Source organism: Pygocentrus nattereri, chromosome 9 (assembly GCF_015220715.1).
Source record: "Pygocentrus nattereri isolate fPygNat1 chromosome 9, fPygNat1.pri, whole genome shotgun sequence".
Classification (NCBI taxonomy): Eukaryota; Metazoa; Chordata; class Actinopteri; order Characiformes; family Serrasalmidae; genus Pygocentrus; species Pygocentrus nattereri.
The window spans coordinates 35,882,579-35,903,351 of NC_051219.1; the positions used below are offsets into that span (position 1 = coordinate 35,882,579).

The 20,773-nt window shown below is 39.8% G+C and overlaps 2 protein-coding genes across 4 annotated transcripts in view; one reads left to right on the top strand and one right to left on the bottom strand.

The window, feature by feature from the left end:
- noc2l (NOC2-like nucleolar associated transcriptional repressor) overlaps positions 1–9,227 on the top strand; it is a 47,508-nt gene extending 38,281 nt beyond the window's left edge. The window contains exons 18-19 of the mRNA XM_017709298.2: positions 6,243–6,347; positions 8,118–9,227. Coding sequence (XP_017564787.1) covers positions 6,243–6,347; positions 8,118–8,248 — 236 coding nt within the window. The 3' untranslated portion in view covers positions 8,249–9,227. The remainder of the gene's footprint in view (positions 1–6,242; positions 6,348–8,117) is intronic.
- Positions 9,228–14,295: 5,068 nt separating this feature from the next.
- samd11 (sterile alpha motif domain containing 11) overlaps positions 14,296–20,773 on the bottom strand; it is an 87,267-nt gene continuing 80,789 nt past the window's right edge. For 2 of the 3 annotated variants that reach the window (XM_017709322.2, XM_017709312.2), the window contains exons 11-13: positions 19,062–19,201; positions 17,434–17,544; positions 14,296–16,131 (exon numbers count right to left, since the gene is read on the bottom strand). In XM_017709322.2, the coding sequence (XP_017564811.2) occupies positions 15,892–16,131; positions 17,434–17,544; positions 19,062–19,201 (491 nt within the window). In that variant the 3' untranslated portion in view covers positions 14,296–15,891. The remainder of the gene's footprint in view (positions 16,132–17,433; positions 17,545–19,061; positions 19,202–20,773) is intronic. The other variant, XM_017709327.2, reaches the window with a different exon arrangement.

Below are 20,773 nucleotides of genomic sequence, written 5' to 3' on the forward strand. Positions count from 1 at the left end.
TAGAAGTGTTAGCAGGTTTCTTGAACACCACAGTCAAGGAAAGATACACCACATTGTAATTCTACAATGAACTCCTCACCAAGCTGCAGCCGTGAGGCTTACTCCTCGTCTATTTACGAACCTCAGTGATCAGTGTAGAGGTTAGTATGTTATATATCCCAGTGAGTATCATCTAGCTGAATATTTTTAACTATGAATGCAAACAAAACTGCTGAACAGTTCAGCTCCATGTGTGCTCTTCAGTTCGGTTTTGTCCAACCTATTTTTAATCAGTTGTCTTATGAAAAATTAACATATCATGAACAGCATTAATCCACTTAAACTGAATGCACCTGCGCTCTCAGGAAAAAGGTACTAAACTGTCACTGGGACAGTAACCCTCCTGTCACTGGGGTAGTACCCTCAAGGATATCTTATTACCTTTAGTCAGGGAACATAATTGTACCGAAATCCAATTATATTTCCTAAGTTGTATTGGCTCCGCACACCCCGACACGTCTCCAGGCTTTTTATTTCACTGTTCTGCTTTAAATTGTTAGGTTTTGAAAAGGTACAAATACATACTTTTCACCTGAAAAATGAACAAGAAACGTACCAGCACAGAACCTTCATTTCTAACATTGTACTGTACGCTATAATGGGGTTCTGAGCTAAGTTTTAAGGATAAAGGTCCTTGTATCGGACTGGTCAGTGTTACAGTGCCTGTCTGCATGTGTGAGTGGTCGGGGGAGATGAGCGAGCAGAGAGCAAGGCTGTGTGAGAAAGCCTTCCAGTGGGGCCTCTGACAACAATTAAAGCATGTGGGGTCTCCTGGAGAGCGCGGCTGGCACCGCTGCAGGAGCTACTGCTGACTGCCAGCGCGGAGGCTGGAACAGAGCGAAGCTGCAAAAGCACGGAGGCGGAGGAGAGAGGCAAAAGGAGGACACCGTCAAACTCCTGAGAGTGGAGGGGATAGAATGAGGCGCTATTTAAGGACTCCACACACATTCATATACTGTCTCAATATTTACATTCTTCCACCGTAAGCCAGGTCAGCACCACTTCTGGCTTTGTGCTTGAGGCTCTGCTCGTTCCGCTGTTGTTTATGTTCAGAAAGGTCATTTTGAGCTGAAGCCAGGAGTGCGTGAGTGAGCTGGGCTTTGGTTTGCGCATGGTTATAAGCTCCTTTTCCCTTGGGATCAAGCTCAGCTCTTTTGATTTTAAGGGGAAGGCTTATATGCATTTTTTTTCGTGTTCAGTTTCAGCAAGTTTTGTTTGTTCCTCCTACTTTGTTTACCGAGCGTAGCTTGGACAGGCTAGTGAGTACTGTTGAGTTGCCTTATGTAAAGCAGCAAATAGCGATTATTTATATCAGCAAACAGTGTATATTATTGTTCAGTTAATTGCCTTCTGCCATCATTTCTCACTTTGCCCTCTGACAGGAGAGAGATCATTCAAAAGTCTATCTGTAGGGCTAGGAGTCCATCAAAAAGGAATTTGGGAATCAAGAGTTGACTCCAACCCTTTGGACCCAGTTCCACACAGTGACGTACATGTTTGTCTGCACTCACTAGTGCACGTCTAGACAGCATGTAGGAAAAATGCATCCTTCCACATTGTACTCATCAATAGACCAGCCATGGACAAAGTGGAAAACAAAGTAAAATATACAGTTTGTGACAGAATATGGCGTACAGTCGATATGTATATCTATGGTAAAAACAGTAGCATCACTTCTGCTTTTGCTGCCATATTTTGCGCAGTAGCGGCCATGCATGCTCAAGGGGTAGATTTTGCTGCTTCTCTTGTGTGGTGTGCCCTTAGAGGCATGTATAAGAGACACTTACAAAACATGAGAACTCAACCCTGTAAGACAAAAGAACTGCAGAAACTTTGCAAGAGTTTTGCTTACTATAATCAAGCAGCATTGTTTTTCTCAGGCATGGGCTTCTGTTTACATTTGAGCCCAGTCTGTAATTTTGTGGGAATTGTGGAAGGTCTCGTGAAAGTAGAATGGCAATATAGGAAAAATATCATGACGATACTTGGACATTTTTACAATGCATGATATATTGTAACGTTCTGAGCAGTGTGGCGGGGTGAAAGACACCGGGGGCAGGGGGTGAAGGCAGAGAGCTTTCTTTTATTTTCAAACAAAATAACACTTGGCTTTTCGGCCTGCAAAAATAAGGCCCAACTCGCGAGGGACTTTTCAGTCCCATTTGTCTTCGCTGAGCTCAGTTGGTTCGGTTTAGCTCGGCTCGGCTGGGTTCTGCTCTCGCACTTTCACGGGTCTCCTCCTCTTTCGGGGCTCTGCTGCCTACTGAAGGAAGAGATGACTATAAGTATGCTGGCAGAAACAAGGCAAAGGTGAGCATCATCATTAGGTACTTGGTCTGGCTGAAGCAGCAGGCTGGCTTCTCCGTCCCGCATTCGAGTCACATCCCCCGGTCATGCTCCCTTCTCCATATATATATATATATATATATATATATATATATATAGATACACTCGGTGCACTACAGAAGTGCCAGATTAAAATGCATGTGTAAAAGCAACTTACCTCTTGATTTTCAGAACCAAGAGATAACTCCGCTGATTCCCATCACTTTGATCCAACCCCGTTTCTTCCCTCGCCCCTACCACTTAGTCCTTAGCCCTCCGTTTTGTGCATTCATGCCCTAGGGGTAGGGTCTCCTGATTTTTGTTGAGATAGAGGGGTAAGGTGAAGTGTTAGGGAAACGTGGCGCTCAAAGCTGAAGTTTGTCAAAGGCACACTCCAAACAGTGTTATGAGAAGAGAAGAAAAGAAAAATCAGCATGATGGCTGCGCAACTGACCAAAGAAACCCACAAATTGAGTATTTTCTTCATTAAAAATGAAGAAAATTCTCCCTCTTTAAAAGCATATAATGCCCTAAATGTAACTAAAGCCCAGCAGTGAGGTTGCTGAACTTTACCCTCTTCTGCTATCAGACTTGCAGGGTCACCTACAGAGCACTGATATTAGCCTGTTAAGGTTGAAGTAATGCTCTTTTTTTATTTAAAGGTTGTCCCATTTAGTAGGGAAAGATTTCAACCACTAACTCCGTTGGAGTTCCAAGGGGCAAGATGAGGCTCAAAATCATGGGGTATAGTTAAAAATAAGAAATGGGATTGGGCCTTGGAATTGGAATCGGTAGCCCTCACAACAAAACATTTGTGGTATTTATTTATTTATTTGTTTTCCTCTTCCAACAGAAGCCATATTGCCCCATATACTTAAACATGTAGATTACTATAGAGCACTTTATTTAATTAGATGATGTGTTGAAGTGTCAGCTTTTTTTAACAAAACAACTGTTGAGTTAATTAATTTGATTAATTGTCCTATTTTCTTTTTGTGAAGAACATTCATACAGTCTTCTGAAACATTTCTTAGCCGGCCCTGAGGTGTTTTACTGTGTTAAGCTTCTTGTCCCATGAAAATCCTAAACTTTGTTTCCTCCTGAACTTTTGTACCTTCGCTGAACTCATGCAGTCCACGTGTAGGTCAGACAGCCGTGCCTGTGTTATTAAGATGCATGGGTGTGCTCGTTCAGCGGCGCACACGTGGTGCTCAGCCGTGCGCTTTTCTCCTCTGGCTGGAGACTGGCCCGCCTCGCCTTACCTCGCCTCTGCGCTCTCTGGCTCCTGGGTGCTGCTGGGTAATTAGGGGGGAGGGAGCGTCTGGGCTACACTCACCTCCCAGGCAGCAGCTAATCAAATCCCACTTCAAAGCTCAGGAATATTCTCTCGCTTGCTCTGTCTCTTGCTCTCTCGCCTGCTCTCTCTTGCTAAGTCAATACATTGCCATGATAATTCTGGGTGTTAAAACCTTCACACGTAATTGTTAATGTTTATTGTTGGTAGACTTAAAAGGACAACAAAATCCATTGTGTTCTTCGTTAACACTGACCAGGCATTGTTCTTCGTTGGCATTGACCAGGCTTTGTTGAGGTTTTTTTTGTTTGTTTTGTTGGATTTTTTTTAAGTTTTGTTTTAATTTTTTAGTTTTTTTTCTTTCTTGCTGGTGAAACCAGTGTTTCCCTCAGTGATGGCTTTAGAAGTATAAACTGAGACATATAAACTTCAGTAGACAGAACAGATTGCTTTCTTTCAGAAGAAAAAAAATTGCAGTGAAAAATAGATTACAATATATCTTAGTATCTCATATGGCACTCTTCAGTATTATACAGATCTTTCAATATATTCATATCGGGGCTGAACTGTTTTAGTGCATTGTAGGCTTTTTGTCAGGTTTGCCAAATGCAGTAGTTGTTCTGTCATACAATCATATGTGTAAGTTGATCAGTAACATGTTTTTGATTTTCTAAATAAAAACAAGCTACACATCATCTACAGAGAACACGCTTCTGCACAAGGACTAGTTTATTTCTATGTGTAGTTCTATTAGTCAGAGTTATTGTTTATTTACTAAACATTTTTTGAGAAAAATAAAACACAAAATGTGGCATATGCAAAAGTTATGGCACGTTTTAGATTTTTTCCCCCTCAAATGTTAAGCTCAGCAAATAAAAATGGTGCACAAAAGTGTAATTTTGTTTCCTGTAGAGAATGCTAACGTATTTCCACCTTAATAATCAACAAAATACATAATTTGACCAGGAGTGTTTAAAAGCACACTACAGTACATACACAGGTGATTGTACCGGCAGTAGTTTTACAACATTACAGTACACAGACTTTTTTGGAGAAATAAAGCATATTTTTCTGCTAATGTGACAACTTCAAGTTATTAAAGGTATGGAATGGTATTTTGTAGTCTGAGGATTTTGGAAGCCTTGTTATCAGTTAACTTCATGTAAAGGCTGGCCACATAGATGCTACATAACACATGCATAACCATAAAATAGCATATTAATAAACAGTCAGAGTATATCTCATCAGCTTATGCCTGTGATCGCAAGATGACATTTGAATTTTTATGAGGTAAGTGACATGTTAACAACATTATAAGGCCAAGGCCTAGTTAACAGCACCATATTATGAGTATATTTCTAAAAGTGCAGATATTCAGGAGACCTGTGTGGGCTGCAAACATGAACAGCTAACCCTGTTTTGTATGTCTGCAGCCTCTCACGTCTCTTGATTAGAAATTGTTCACCAAAATGTCAGTAATGACTTGCATAACCTTTTTGCTTTTGATGCTTAACCCCTTCAAATCCAAGGCGTATTACACACTAAGGCTTATTATTCAGTAACTACAGGAACTTCAGTGTAGAAGTGTGTAATAAAACTTTGGGCCTGCCGGTGGCCCTGGCCATTTAACGGGGTCATTACATTTGAAGGCAAACACCTTTGAACTTTGGTGCTTGAGTAGATAAATACACGCGCACACACACACATCTTCTAAGCCGCTTCTCCTTCTGGGTCGTGGGGAGTGCTGGAGCCTATCACCTGATACACCCTGGACAGGTCGCCAGTCGGTTGCAGACAGACACATTAAATTCACATGCACACATAGGGGCAATGTACCATGTACTATTGGCCTGACTGTATGTCTTTGGACTTTGGGGGGAAACCGGAGTATCAGGAGGAAACCCGGGCAGACACAGGGAGAACATGCAAACTCCACACAGAAAGGACCCTGCTCAACCGGCTAGGGAATTGAACCCAGGCCTTACTTGCTGTGAAGTTGTTTTTTTTTTTCGTATGTATGTGTATGCATATAGAAGCACATGCCCAAAAATTGCCACTAAAGTCAGGGTCATCAGAAACTTAAAACTTGTCTATGATGTTTTTAACTAGACCTTTGTCTTTAAGTTCTGTTACTTGGGAAAGATGCTTTCTAACAGTGTTATAAATAGAACAAATGTCTGTCATGTTATTTTAGAGCCCTTTATATCAATGTCATTTACTTTATAACCCAACTTATGTCACTGGCATCAGCTGTTTATAAATGTGTTATTCTGTGAATGTGTTGTGAAGTCCCAATCCATGTAGCCTTAAAGTGCCACCAAGGTCTCTAATGGCCAATCTGTGGACAAAATCAAGGCTTCCGAGCATAAATTCAAAGGAGATTATTTATTGTTGATTAATTCTGGCTGTTCTTAATCAAAAGTTATAACATCACATCTTTTAGCAGATATATTAGTTAACATACACGCTTGGCTTTAACATCTACTTTACTGTTTCACAGCATCTTGTAAATGTGTGGCATTGGATATCTAAATATTGTTTTTCATAATTGTTCCACAAAGTTATTCTGCTCTTTGTTCCACAGATGATGATGACGACGATGATGAAGGCCTTGAAGACCTCTCTGACCTGAGTGGTGCCGATGATGAGGATGAGGATGATGATGCTTCAGCGGTAGAGGAAGACTCAGGTCAGTATTTTGTTTTTTGTTTATCACGATGTTTAGTACGATTGCCAGCGTCTTCCCGTACGAACAGCAGTGTGCCTACGTGCCTAGTCTGAGTGTTAAAGTGGAAATACCTTTTGTTTTGAGGAGTACAGTATGCGTGTGTTCAACCCTGTGATGGGGAATACAAAGTCCTCCACAGACGAGTGCAATTCCCTCTGGAACCTCTCTTCGTTCAGGCTCGGGGCTTCTCCTGGAACTTTTATACAGTATTAGTGGGAGAAGCCTTTTATTCCTGCCGGGGTTTGAAAAAGCTGAACCTTAAAGCTTCACAGCTCCAAGACTGGAGAGAAAGCAGAGTCTCCAGTTCAGTGCTGTTCGCCTTTTGTTATCAGATGCAGTGTGAATAATCAGAGATGTTGATGTTTTGGAGCAGGTACCTTGCTAAATCTGATTGCAGTATGAGGTCTACATTTGGGCAAAGACACAAAAGGTATAGCTCAGTTATTGAGTTAGCTGTCCAAGTTTGCCTCTGTTGTAGTATGCTGAGACCTCATATCACATTTATTAGACCGCACACTGTTGGATATTACATTAGTGGAGAACATCTGATGTTCTGCAGGGTTCCTGCAGATCCTAGAAAAATTGTATGAAGTGATTAAATAGATTTCTTTTTTTAAAAAAAGCTCTTGAAGTGTTATTTTTTTTGCAATTTGAGGTATTTAATTCATAGCTGATACCTAAAGACAGAGTTGAAAAGACTCAGCAAGTGTATTAAACTACTAGAACTGTCTACATTGATGATGAGCTTGAGGCTGTAGAACTGTTGAATTCTAACATGACTACAAGGGAAAGAAAAATCCATTAATAGAACTTAATCTAGAAATTGACAGCAGGCTTGTGAGCCATGTTATGCAGTATGGCATACTTTTTTTTTTTTTTTTTTTTTTTCGGTATTAAACTACTTCAGAACAAGTATCTAGCCAACAGCAGTCCTGTGGTCAGGAACTGACCATTGGTGAGCTGTAGGACTATAAAATTGATAATCATACACATTGAAAAGAATGTGCAAGCAAAAAAGGCAGCAGTCAGTGGAGCTAGATAGGAAAAGTTAGAAGGGTACCGAGTTACGACGTGCTGTGCATGTACTGCATTTTAAAACATATACTGTCAAATGCAAAGATGGAGCGCTTCTGGACAGAAAACACACTATAGGACATTTTACTGCACAGCTACTGTTTATTTGCTGAATTTAACATATTGGGGAAAATGTCAAACATAAAATGTGGCCTAAAGTGACCACTTAGCCTATGCACTTCTTCTGATTATATATGTATGTTGATAATGTTAAAATTGTGCTAAATCTAGAAAAAACTTTTGCTATTTTGCTTTTTAGTGCTCTGCATGTATCTCTCTACATTATAATAAAAAGCTAGTCACAAAACTCTTGTAAAACAGTGTCTTGGGTGCCAGGCAGCATATTCTTAACCATTTCTGATAATAGCTTCCTGTGATGTAACTTAGAGGTTATAAAGTGCTTCGGACTTCTGGTTCCCATCACAATCACTGTGAACAATTCAGGCTCTGCAGGTTTCTCTAGAATGGCACAACAACTTTGTTTACATCGTAGCGTAGAATTATGCAGAGATTTTAAAATGTCAGAGTTTTGCTGTAAAGTGTTGTATTTTTTATAAATGCATCAATCAAAAGCTTAAAATGTTATTTGCTGCCAATAGGACCATCCATGTTATTCAGTTACTACAGCTTTCCAGCTTATTTCTTTTTTCTTCACAGATGGCAGTGAGGCAAAGGCTTCTACTTCTAAAAGAAAAGCTCCAAAGCAGGTTTCTGGATTGAATCTGCAGGAGCTAGCAGAGGGAGATGAGGACGTGGTGGAAGACCTGGAGCTTTCTGACCAAGATTAAGGACATCAATAAACCAGTAATCCAACCAGTGACTGGACATCCTGTTTGACGTGATGCAGACATGCATCATGTGATTAAAAAACTGAAGGTTATTTGGCTTTTGCACAGTGTAGCTGGGAGCAATCAGCCAGACACCTGAGTTTAGGATTACAGTTTCTGTATTTCAAAACAAAACACATGATTTTGTTTGTAGTAGGTATGGATCCAGTTTAAGAGTCAAACCTTTGTTCATATTTTTACACCATTCCTCTGTCAACATTGTATGATATATTGTCTTCACAATATATTGTAAAATATGTATGTGGCCTCCAATTTTGTGCTTATGTCTGTATATCTTTTTTGATTAGTCAGGATATATTTATTTTGACTCAGAAATGTCTGTTTTCCAGAGTCAAAATATCGTCTGTTTGAAACGTCACTGTTGTGGCACTTCTGTGAATTCTTAATATATCACTTGGTGGATGAGCACCAGAGGTGCCTTGAGTGAGCAACTTGGCTCTGTTTAAACACACTTTTTAGAATTATACAGATGTTATACTTGGCTGGTGCAGCCGACTTCCTTTCTTACAGGACTATATAAATCCAGCTAGCAGATGACTGAATTTAGGTAGTATTTTTTTCTCTATATTCATTTTATATTTTTCTTTGTTTGACAAACTCCGTTCGTGGTCTTTCAGGCTGTGCCATACATCAAAAGCTTGGACAGTTTCAGCAGAGCGCAGGAACTTCATCTCAGTGTAAACATTTCAGATAGTGATATTCAAATGTCCTTGCAAAATATAAATGCCATTGACATTATATGAAAAATAATACTACAGGACACTGCAATGTTTACTATAGTAAATTATTGTACACTGAAGTAATAATGCAAAGCCCTGTATTTGTTAAAGAATGTACTGCTGTGTTTCACCGCTGTGAGAACAAAATCTTTTCTTTTTCATTGTTTTTTGCAGGATTAAAAAATGCCTCCTGCCCTTTATATTTTGTAAAAGTTCATAATGAATGAACCAAACGAAATGACTCAAAATTGCCTGAAATAAGTTTTTCACATTAACTTTTGAAACGTTTCTCCTGAAAAGTTACCATTTTCGGGACGCAAGGTTTTTTTCAACAGCAACAATAACCCACTATGCTATACTAAAGCAATAAGCCATTAGAAGTAACACACGTCGCTGCTGGAACAAAACCTCCTCTTCTGTTTTTCATTTTTTTGCATGATTTCAAAATGATTTAAATGTTTTATAAAAAAATGCATTCATAAAACGGCTAACCTAAAATATGATAATACACAATTTTTCAGAAAATAAGATATTAAGAATGATTGACAAACATGTATTCCAGAAATAAATGTAGTTCTTTCAGAGTATCATATCATTGCCAAGCAACCACGGACCGCTGAAGAAGGAGAAAACCGTTTGGTTGCCCATCGCTGTATATTGCAGTCATTTTATTTATTTTATTTTGTTTCTCTTATTGTTGTGTAACAATGAACATTTGATTACACAGCACTATTTAATACAAAAACCTTTCCTTTATAAGAACTTTGTAGTCACCAGTTTACCACGAGTCTTATTTAGCACCAATCCAGCGGCACTGCTCATCTTGTGCTGAGGCTGAATCCCAAATGGGTCCCTGCTGCCTACATAGTCCTTTATCTAGGAGTTTAAATAGAGCAAAATAGAGCCTAAAATAAAGCCATTTTGGACTCCACCACATCCATACTCGATAAATGACGCACTATTTGGCTGTAGAATTTCTAAACGTTCAAATCTAGCACATTATTGAGGGAATATGTAGCCGTTTGGGATTCAGCCTGGGTTTGATGCTGTTTCTGACTTGAGCTTGAACATTTGAAGTGTTGGAATCCATTTAAGTGACGTTTGTATACTGCCGTTTTACAGTTTATCATACCATAAGTACTTTAATTGAAGCCTGTGACATTAATGAAGCAGTCCTTTTAGCCTGTTAGCTAGCTGACCAGCCTGGTTCTAGTTAAGAACATAAATCGCCAGCCCCTCAATGGGAACCACATGACCAAGCTGCTTATGATATGAACACGACCTTTCAAAAGTTTGGGAGCACCTGTCATGTTTGTGATTACTGCTATTTTATAAACTAATACCTTAAACAGTGCAGTTGAAATACTGTAAGATAGCCACCAGAATGTATGTTAAGATATTAAGATTTGACAACACCTAGAAGTCATAAAATGATTATATTAAGCAATTACTATCAATAATTACAATATTACATTGTCATCACCCTCGAGATTTGATCAAATTTTATTAAAACTGTTTTCATTGTTATGCAGCTTTCTCAGTAAAGAAATAGGCCACAGTTCTATTCATAATTCTGGACACAGACATTTTTTATGGCTTCCTATTAGTGCAAAGTTGTAGAGTTGCAATATAATAGTTTTATTTATGTACCTCCAAAAATTGACTTTTTATTACAATTCATAGATTTTGTTCACGTTTTATTCATTATTCAGTAGCTGAGATGTCATTTAAAGTGGCTTGATGTGAAATAGTAGAGAACCTTGCTGTCTGATTTCTTTACAGTGGTGTTAATAGGAACCAGGAGTCATGATGTCTACAACACAGAAATAGCCATTTCATTTACTATCGAAAATGACCAGTGAACCTGCACGTGCCTTCTGAGTTTTTGTATGTAATGCTGATGATGGAAAAATAGTGGTTAAAAAAAAAGTCGGTGGACTTCCCCTTTCTTGAAAACTGTGATTCCAAACTTTTGAATGATGCCAGTTGCTGGTAATATGATACTAGGATAAATTACATACATTTTTGGGGGATTTGAAAATGTCCTGTTGATGCCACTCTGCTGTGAGTGCTGATGGGTGGTATTGATGTGGCCTGGGCCTCTGCAGGCTGAGGGAGGAGGAGACTCAGGGCTGTCCAGGAGCTCCAGTCTGCCAGGCTGTTCTCTGATCCTCTGCCAACCTGCAGCACACAGGTGGGAGAGGGAGAGCAGGGGGGAGAAACACAGACCTGGCTGTTCTCTCGCCAAATTCTCTCCCCTCATCATTACTTTCACAACTCTTGCTGCTTTTACCCTTTTTTCTTACTGCTTTTTGCTTTAGAAGAACTACAGCAGCCGTAACCTTGAGAAACCTAGAGATGTTGCAGGACGTTAGGGAACGACTGCTCCTCTTCTCTAATTTCTGGGATGAATTGTTGGCTTCTTGCCACGTTGAGCTCCTACTTACCAACTTTTAGACAGTGTATAGCTTAGAGATGGCACTAAACCTTAATGTTTCCCAAACTAATACTGAAGACGTGTATATTGGCTGATGCCAACACCAATATATTTACTTACAGAGCTTTGAAATGAGTTCTTTTTAACCGAAGCACTCCCAAAACTGAAATATTTCCAAACAGTGACATAATAGAAACTGGATTATCTTCAGGTAAAAGCTAGAACCTGTTGGGCCTCACTCACCAACTGATCTTAGGAAGAAACTTCTTCCTCAAAAACCCAACTTGCAGTTTTCACAAAGATTCTAACATTCACCTGTGTTTTCTTGTTTGGGATTTTTATTTTTGTGTCACAACAGAATCTACACACGCTCAAGAGCACAAAGGTGTGAGTAATTCTGCAGTTTATACTATGTCTTGATCTGATGTAGACTTTTTCTTAGGATCTTTCTCAAGAGCAAATTTAAGAAAAGACTTTGGATATATTACTGAGCCCAATGTTCTTCTGTTAACTACATATCACTGTTGCCAGAAGAAACCCTCGCATCTCTAAAATGGTAACTATCTACTTTCATTGTTAGTGAATGGCACCAGACTTTTTTCCAAGTGATTTTGGGTCACTTCTCTTAGTCCTTTCATCATGAAATTTACACACAATGGAAAAAGGCAACAGGTATTTTCAGATTATGTCAAAAACTGAAAAATGTCAATGAGGCTGTAAGCACGCATCACTAAATTTATACCATTTTTCCGTTCATTCATCATTGAATGTATTGATGAAGTAAGAACCCTGTTTTGTTGAAAAAGAGAGGCAGACAACTTATTAAAGCTAACAGGCTAAACTGTTCCCTTAATAATGTTCAGTGTTATGCTGTGAACTGAGGTATTTACTGCAGGATTCACTGTGAAACACAACATAAAAAGTACAGAATATGATTGTCTTACATGCTTCAAATGTCCATGTTTTTGGTAGATCTGCCTTAATGTAGTATTAAACCTAGTGTAGGAAAATGAATGTGAAATTGTTAGCTTGAAGCTAACACACAGATATCACATAGAAAACCACAAGATAACATTAGCATTTCAGTGGTAATTTGGTTAGCAAAGTAACACATATAAGGCAAAGGTCTCTGTGCTAAAGCCCGTAATATTGCGATATTAGCGTAACTAAATAAGAAAAATATGAAAAATGGTCATGAATGACTGCAGTGAGGCACTAAAAGTTCTTGTCCACTGTGGCAACAATAGCATCCTTTAAACAAACTGCATTTCTGGGTAGAGGAATTGAAAGGTTTTGCTCCCAGCTCCGTTACAGACCACTCCGTTACAGACCACTTTCCACATTTTTCTCATGCTTTACTTTGTTAGGAGTGGCCATTGTGCAAAATACGTCCCATGTGTCCCATGTTGGCCAGCTAGGCCAGCTAGTCCAGCATTGACTGGCTGCTAGCTCACAGCGCTAATGCTAGCTTCAATGGAAACATGTTTAGGTTAAAAGTATTTGGGAAATAATCTTTTCTAGTTTGGTAATGGGGTCTTCCACGTGTTACTTTATATCATACGCATCTCTTTAGCCTTTGGTTGGAGAAAGTAGCAATTCACTCTTTCTGCCACATTCTTGGAAAATTTGGGAATTTTTAAGATTTACAAATATGCTACAGCAAGCTGTAAAGTTTTTCTGAGGTGTCCCAGGTATAGTTACAGTTGCCAGGCTATGAGGGACAAACTGGGTGAACCAGTCTGCTACAGCGCCGAGCTGACCAGTTCCTTGAGTTTGTATTTGAGCGTCTGTTCTTCCTTAACTGACAGAATTACATACATTTATTTTCAGGGATTTTGAGACATTCAGGGGGTCCAAGAGGACCCAAGACCCCGTGCATTTGGCCTTTACATACACAAGAAATATCAGTACTCCATTATAATTGACACATTTATGGAAGAAAAAAAATGCTTTGCTATGTCAGCTGTTATTCGTGGACAGTTAAGATGATCACAAATGGATATACAGTATTTTGGAATTTCTTTAGTTGTTTATTGCAATTGTAATTAAAGATAACTTGCTAAATATTTCATTGCAAATGTCTATTTTATATTTTAGTGTGTTGCCGTTTTATAAGGCAGTAAACCACAAGTCCATGTGCTACATCATTTTACCACAGGTTACAGTTTTTTGGCACTTTGTGTTAAAATCACAGTCACACTTGGTCTCTCATGGCTTACTGCTTTATCTGATATGCAGTACTGGTGCTGCGTCTCTGATTGATGCCACTTCTAGTATCTCATTATACAGTTAATGCTGTCATTGGGTGCTGTTTCCATATTTTCTGCACTTAACCTTAGCATCCATATGAGGAGTTACAGCTGAAGGTGTTGCTCAGAACCACAAGCAAAGTTCAAATAAGGACAATAAGAATGAGCTCAGCTGGTCAGCATTAGTGAACATTTTTTCATTGATGATCTGGCACGCACAGTGTATGTTTGTGTCTAAGTGCGCATACAATGCGCACAACTTTACCCAGCTCTAAGTCTAAGTCCATGTGTCAAACATGGCACCTGGTGCTAGCAGTCTTTTTTTTTTTTTTTTGGCTGGTCGCTGGATGTCCCTAAAGATCAGAGGAACTAGGTGGGACATAGGGGTCCCAGGGCCCTCAGCCTAGGACTGACCCGCATGCTCTGACAGCTGTTGTTGACCCGACCCAACCCCCACCACCGCTTGTTTTCTCCCTGACCGGGGGATTTACCGCCAGGCCGGCCGGGCCGCCACTCCCTAACCCGACTGCAGAGGAGGAGGTGGAGGAGGAGACTGGAAATAAACACATTACTCAGGAGGAATAGAGGGAAAAGCATCTGGAAGTTTTCCATAGGATTTATTTCACCCAGTGGTGAATAGAAAAATAGGATAAAGACAAAACATTGACGGAAAATCTAGAGACCGGTTTTTAATTCAATGCTTATGTAAAAAAAAAAAAAAAAAAAAAAAAAAAAGAAAAGAAAAACAATGTCAAACATTTGCATAAAGAGCTTTGTGCCTTTAATTTCCCTGCAACAAAGACAAAGAAAAAAAGTATTATTCTTTGGGATCCATTTAGAGGATGATTTATTTATACATTGTATTTTGTCAATCCAGCTACAACAAAAATTCCTATAAATATTTTTTATCCCTCGTATTTATATGCTTAAGTAGCATTTGAAATTGGGACTCTTTAATATTTCAACTGGAATACATAGCAAACAAAAAAAAAAAAATTTGAACAAAAGTGCCACCAAGTCAGCCAGTCACACTTTGTTCAGCAATAAAAAATGCGTGCAACAACACTTAACAAAAAGTACCACTTATGTAACCTTCACTATATTCTCCTCTAAAGCATGTTGTTTTGTACAATTCAGCATAACGTTCTCCCGAAGTAATAAATGTGACTTTTCTCCGTTTAGAGATCAGATACCTCTCGACCACTGAACCCTCACAGAGCAAAAGGGACCAGGAAACCCCAAAGTTTATTATTATTATTATTATTATTATTATTATTATTATTATTATTTAATTTTTTTGTGTCTTCTGGCTGTTGCTTTGGATGATGGCTTTTGGTTGTGAGAGTATTAAGTGCTCTGCATCTGTCTCTCCGGCTGAGGCCACCTCTCTTCTGCTCCTCTGTACTTTGCCCATTCATCACAGGTAAGCTGAGGAAAACAGCACAAGAACCAATGCTAGGTATCAGCTAAAATTCCACACGTCCGTTCATCTTTGGTATTGGACTGTGGAATGCATAGTTGCACTGATGAAGAGAGCAAATTAGTTCCTTTCTGCGGTTGTATTTACTCCTCTCCAGGAGATTCGGTTTCTCTGAACCAAAACCAGCTCCAGAGGATTGGAAATGGCTGGAAGCTGGAGGAAGAGAGGAGAGAAAACAGGAAAATTAATGTTTTTTTTTTCTCCGTTCTGAAAGGGTCGGGTACCATGGAGAGTTCATCCCTGCACTGTCTGTCTCCCCCTGCCACAAAAGAATGCTGTGTTTGTGGCCATCTCTGTCTCTCTGGCAGAGAGGTCCAAGTGCTGCCGTCTGCTCGCTCTCTCCCTCGCACAGACGCTGTCGCTTTCCTGTCTCATCCCCACGGCCCGTTTGCTCATCTTTGGATTTGGCTTATTCGCAGCCACTGCACTGGGTGGAGCTGTTTAGGCATTGTTTCATCAGCGTTTATCTGTACAGTTCTCTCCACGTTTTCCATAAAATGATAAGTGCCCCAGAATAAATGTCCTCAAGTTTGCTTGTTTTGTGTATTTGGCGGGGGGTGAGAGGAAGAAAAAAATAGTTCAAAGAGACCCCCTCCCCTCCCCATCCGATCCACCATCTCCTTCTCCGTCTCCTTCCTGTAGTGCTGCCCCAGACCATACGGGGAAGCAGTCAGCGTTCTTTTTGTTAATGGCCGTCTCTACGAGAGAGCTTTAGTGGAGTCGTAAGACCCCGCTGAGGGGGGATTTCCGTTCTCCTGCTTGGGGGAGGCGCGGCAGGCCGGAGGCGCGCTGAAGGGGGAAGAGGTGCTGCCGGAGGAGGGCGGCCGGGTCTCCGTGGGCAGGGGGTCCCTGTCCGGGGGGCGCAGAGCAGATGGCGGCAGCGGGAGGGCCAGCGGGAAGCTGGTCATGTAGAATATTCTGCCAATGCGCCGAGCCACCTGAGGAAAGCAACCACATGCCAGTGTTACAAGACATGCAAAACAGGAAACTCAAGAGAATGTAGTGTGATATACTGGATTAGAAAGGCTCTGATTCCTTTCATGGAAGGGAATCTTTTTAAGAAGGTTTTGATCAAACACATTAAAGGGGCACTAAAATGGAAAAATGAACTATTCAATAATCAGTTTGTAAACATGCCTATTCGCCTCATACTGCAGTGAAAGAACGGTCCTGAGAGTGATCTTTAACAGTTTAAAGACCAAGAAAATCCCCTTCTGATTATGTATTTTAAAAGTAGGACAGTTACATAAGGGTGGGCTGTTTAATTATTATTTTTTTATTTAGAAGGAGGTCAGATAGTGAACATTATTGCTAGAAAGCCAAATGTCACATCTATATTTATTTGCCCCTACATCCGTACATTTGAGGGGTATTTGCAATGCTTGTGTGATGCATTTGCGCAAGGCATGCTGGGTATTGTAGTGAAAGAAGTCTTAAACTATATCAAGCCAATGAGGCTGAGGGATGCAATGCTGCTTTACAGAATAATACAGAACATAAAACATAACAGATTACATATTATATGCTATTTATAATCCAGAATACCCCTTTAAAGATATTAAGAAAATAGGTAAATATGCTCAGCCACTAATTACTTTAAAAAAATACATCAAAATCACTTCATTTTTTACGTGTGCATTGTGTCACAACATGATTTTTGAGTCATTTTTTGTACTTTTTTATGACAATTGTGTCTTGATTATACTGCTTTCATAGTTCACATCGCTCTAACATGCAGAGTAGACCACTGTTTTGCAGCTTTGAGTTTTTGCTTTTTGTCTTTACTGCAAGGCTACTTTCTCTTGTTACTCTTACCACTTGCCAAGTGTGTGGGCTAATAGCCACACACTAAAATTTTACATGCTTTAATGAAAGATAACTAACTTAACCACAGCCAAAGCACCGCCACTGCAGATATTATAAGTAGCTGTTGGACTACTTTCAGTTTCCGTTTTAAAAGAGTTCCACACTGCAGACATTTACACTTTTGAAAGCATGCCTCACTGCTATAAGCTGAATAATGACCAATTTGGTTACTTCTATAACAGATTGCAATGGGGTAAAACGGCCATAAGGAATGAATTTTGATGGGCTTAATAAAACCAATACTCATTAATTAATTTTTGCCTTGATCTGACCATTCAGATCAGATCAGGACATCCCTGGTTCTTTTGGCCCACTTACGACAAGCTGACAATCTCAAATTACTCAAACCCCCAGAAATTGAGGGTCTTCAGTACCTGAGAGCGGATCTTGAGAGCTGGGCCCAGTTTCAGCCCCATGTTATTGAGCAGGTGCTCCTCGGTCAGGAGCGGCAGTGTCTCGCCATCAATAGCCTGCTCTCGAAACACCTTAGACAAGAGATGTCACTTCAGTCAAGCGTTCCACATTCACCCCACAGACAAAAGTTCCCAAGTGTCGAGTCCTCATTCAGCATGCATGTGAGTATGCACGTGGAGATGTGGTGGAATTGAGGATGGAAGATGTGTTAAAGTAATAGATCAGTAAAAAATCACATTAAACCAATATTTCCTCTAGTCAATAAGCCAAGTCTGCTTCTTTGTATTGGAGCTATGAAGCTAATGTAGCTAACAAGAAATAAGTAGCTTATTGCAGTCCTAAATCACCCACACCGAGTTGTTAAATAATCCCTAAATAGGCTTTCTTATGTGGTTTCTGACACTGTATGACACATTGGTAACAGTAAAAATGGATAAAAGTATGTCACGTACCTGAAAACAGAAATGACACCCATCAAGCTTGATTTTTTATCTATACTTTTGTCCACTTTTATAGAGAACAGTGTCAGTCCCAATAACAACATAAGCAAGTCTATTTGAGATTACTTCACAAATCAACACAGTTTAAGGCAAATATGAGCTGATTTTGGCATGAGGTTTGCTCATGCTAATTGCTAAGGCATGAGCTGACATTACTTGGTAGCTACAATAGCTACTTGGCTCCAGTTTAATAAAATATACTACAATATAATAAAATATACTGCAAAAATATATCTTGGAAAGCAAAATCATCTTAAATCTAGATATGTCTAACATCTCATTCTGAGATTGTTGTACGAGTATTCAACTTATTTCTAGACATTTGTGTTTGTGTTTAGTAATTTGATGCAGTGAAATTATCCTATATGAGGAATTCTATCTCCATACTTTGCTGTAAATAACACATTTCATGCTGGTTTAAACTGGTCTTTAGCTGGTCACCCTAGCATGGTCATGCTGGTTGACCAGCATACCAGCATTCAAAACACAACATATCCTGGTTTTACTGGGGACGAGCACTGATGATTTATGCTGGCGTCTAGCAGGGTAATGTCTTGAACCAAACAAAATGATCTGCCAATAATATAATACTCTTACAACAATCTCATAATGATAAATATTACACATCTTTACTAGATGTAAGGTGTCTTTACTTACAAATATATATCCTTCTTTGCAGTGCAAACTCCAATGTCTCTTGGCTGACTGATTACATTTCAGGTAAAGGGAAAATTGTCGAAATGTGATCTTTTGCCAGATTATCTGTTCAAGCATGCGACAGGGCAGGCCTTTGGGATGTTGGTGAGGTGTCATATGTGCGACGGACAGAGCTGTGAGTGAGACAAAGATAAGAGCAGTGCGGAGCGGCCTATGGCCAGCGCTGGAACAGCAGACTTCAAAGCGCGCTAGTCACCGCTAAATAGCTTACTAGTCACTATAACCACTGTGATAGCTACTACAAATTGAATTTGTAGCCCGGGTCTCCCCCCCACCACTCCCTAAATGCTCTCCATCTCTCGCATGGCCCCTGTTGAAGGGGGCCTGGGGAGAGGAGGTGTGTGGCGCTCTGCTCCTGCTCTTGTCCTCACCTGGGTGTACTCTCCACAGCCTGCCAGGCTGCTGATGAAGCTGCACACCTCCTCCACACTCCACTTGCTAATGTCCTCCGCTGCTACCGCCGCCGCAGCCGCCGCCTCCTCGCCGTCCACAAACAGACCTCCCATGGCGCCTGGCAGCCCGCCGAGCCGAAAGGAAGCATAAATCATTAGAGAGAGAAGCTCCGCGTAGCAGCCCCTCCCCTCACCCACACATGGCTCTATTAATGACCCCTTCTATTGCAGGGTTCAGTGAGGGTCAGAAACAGGGCCTCTTCCTACGGGAGGTCCCTGCACTGCTGGCTCAACATGCAGGTAATGTATTTCAGATGGCTGTGACAGCGCTGGGAGAATGGAGGAGAAATACCATCTCCAGGAGCAGCTCTTGACCTTTAGCCAATTGCATTATGGAAGAATTAGTTATTTGGTATATCATCAATGTCATAAGAAAATATTGTATCTGGTAACTTGATGGGAGAAGCTGGTGTTTTTAAATAGAGTACAAAAAAAAAAAACAAATAAAAAAACAAGTTACAAGATTTCCATATCACCATAGATTATTAGTATAGTATAGTATTAGTGTCAGTGCCATAAGCCTGAAATGATAACATTAACGTTATTAATTTTATTATAAGTTAATATACATTTTAGAGAATTTCTAGCAGTCCATCCATCAGGATTTAGTCACTCAATCGATGTATAAAATAAAAAACTTTAAACAGAAAAAAGTTTTTTTTATTTTATTTAGTGCTTCATCTGTCGTAAGAAAACATTAACATAAGTTATTTTAACGTTTAAGAAAAACTTTTAACATTTTTTTCATTTAGGGTGAAGTTGATCATACTATGTAATTGGCAGCTGCCACTGTAAAAAAATAAGTGAATAAACTGAGTGATTCTTTCACACAGGATACCCTAAAGAGTGTGTGTGGGTGTGTTTGCTTCAGGCTAAAATGTGTATATCTAAACCTACTGTCTCTCTCTCTGTCTCTCTTTCCCTCTGTTTCTCTCTCTCTCTCTCTCTCTCTCTCTCTTTCCCTCTGTTTCTCTCTCTCTCTCTGTCTCTCTCTCTCTCTCTTTCTCTCTGTTTCTCTCTCTCTCTCTCTCTCTCTTTCCCTCTGTTTCTCTCTCTCTCTCTCTCTCTCTCTCTCTTTCCCTCTGTTTCTCTCTCTCTCTGTCTCTCTCTCTTTCTCTCTGTTTCTCTCTCTCTCTCTCTCTCTCTCTCTCTCTTTCCCTCTGTTTCTCTCTCTCTCTGTCTCTCTTTCCCTCTGTTTCTCTCTCCGTGACTACAGTTGTATGCAAAGGTTGGGTATTCCTGGTCACACTGTATGTTTTGTTGATTTACTAGATTAAAATCTGGAAAAAAATAAAGTTAACACATCCTAGGCCTTAAGCGTTATTTTTTTAAAGCATCTATGTATGCAATCATTATTTTAATGCACTATTTCTATTTTTAATATGCCTTATAACTTTTTCACAGGTCACATTTTATACGTTACATATTTTCCAATATGTTAAATTTAACAAACAGAAGCTCTGCATTAAAATGTGCACAGGTGTGTTCTCTGTAAAGAACTTTTAACAAGAAGTTAACACATTAATATAATATCATCTGACATCATTTGACCAGGGGTGCCCAGACTTATGCATACGACATCTATGGGCTCAGACACACCAAGCTGCCGAGGCGAAATTACTGCCAACTAA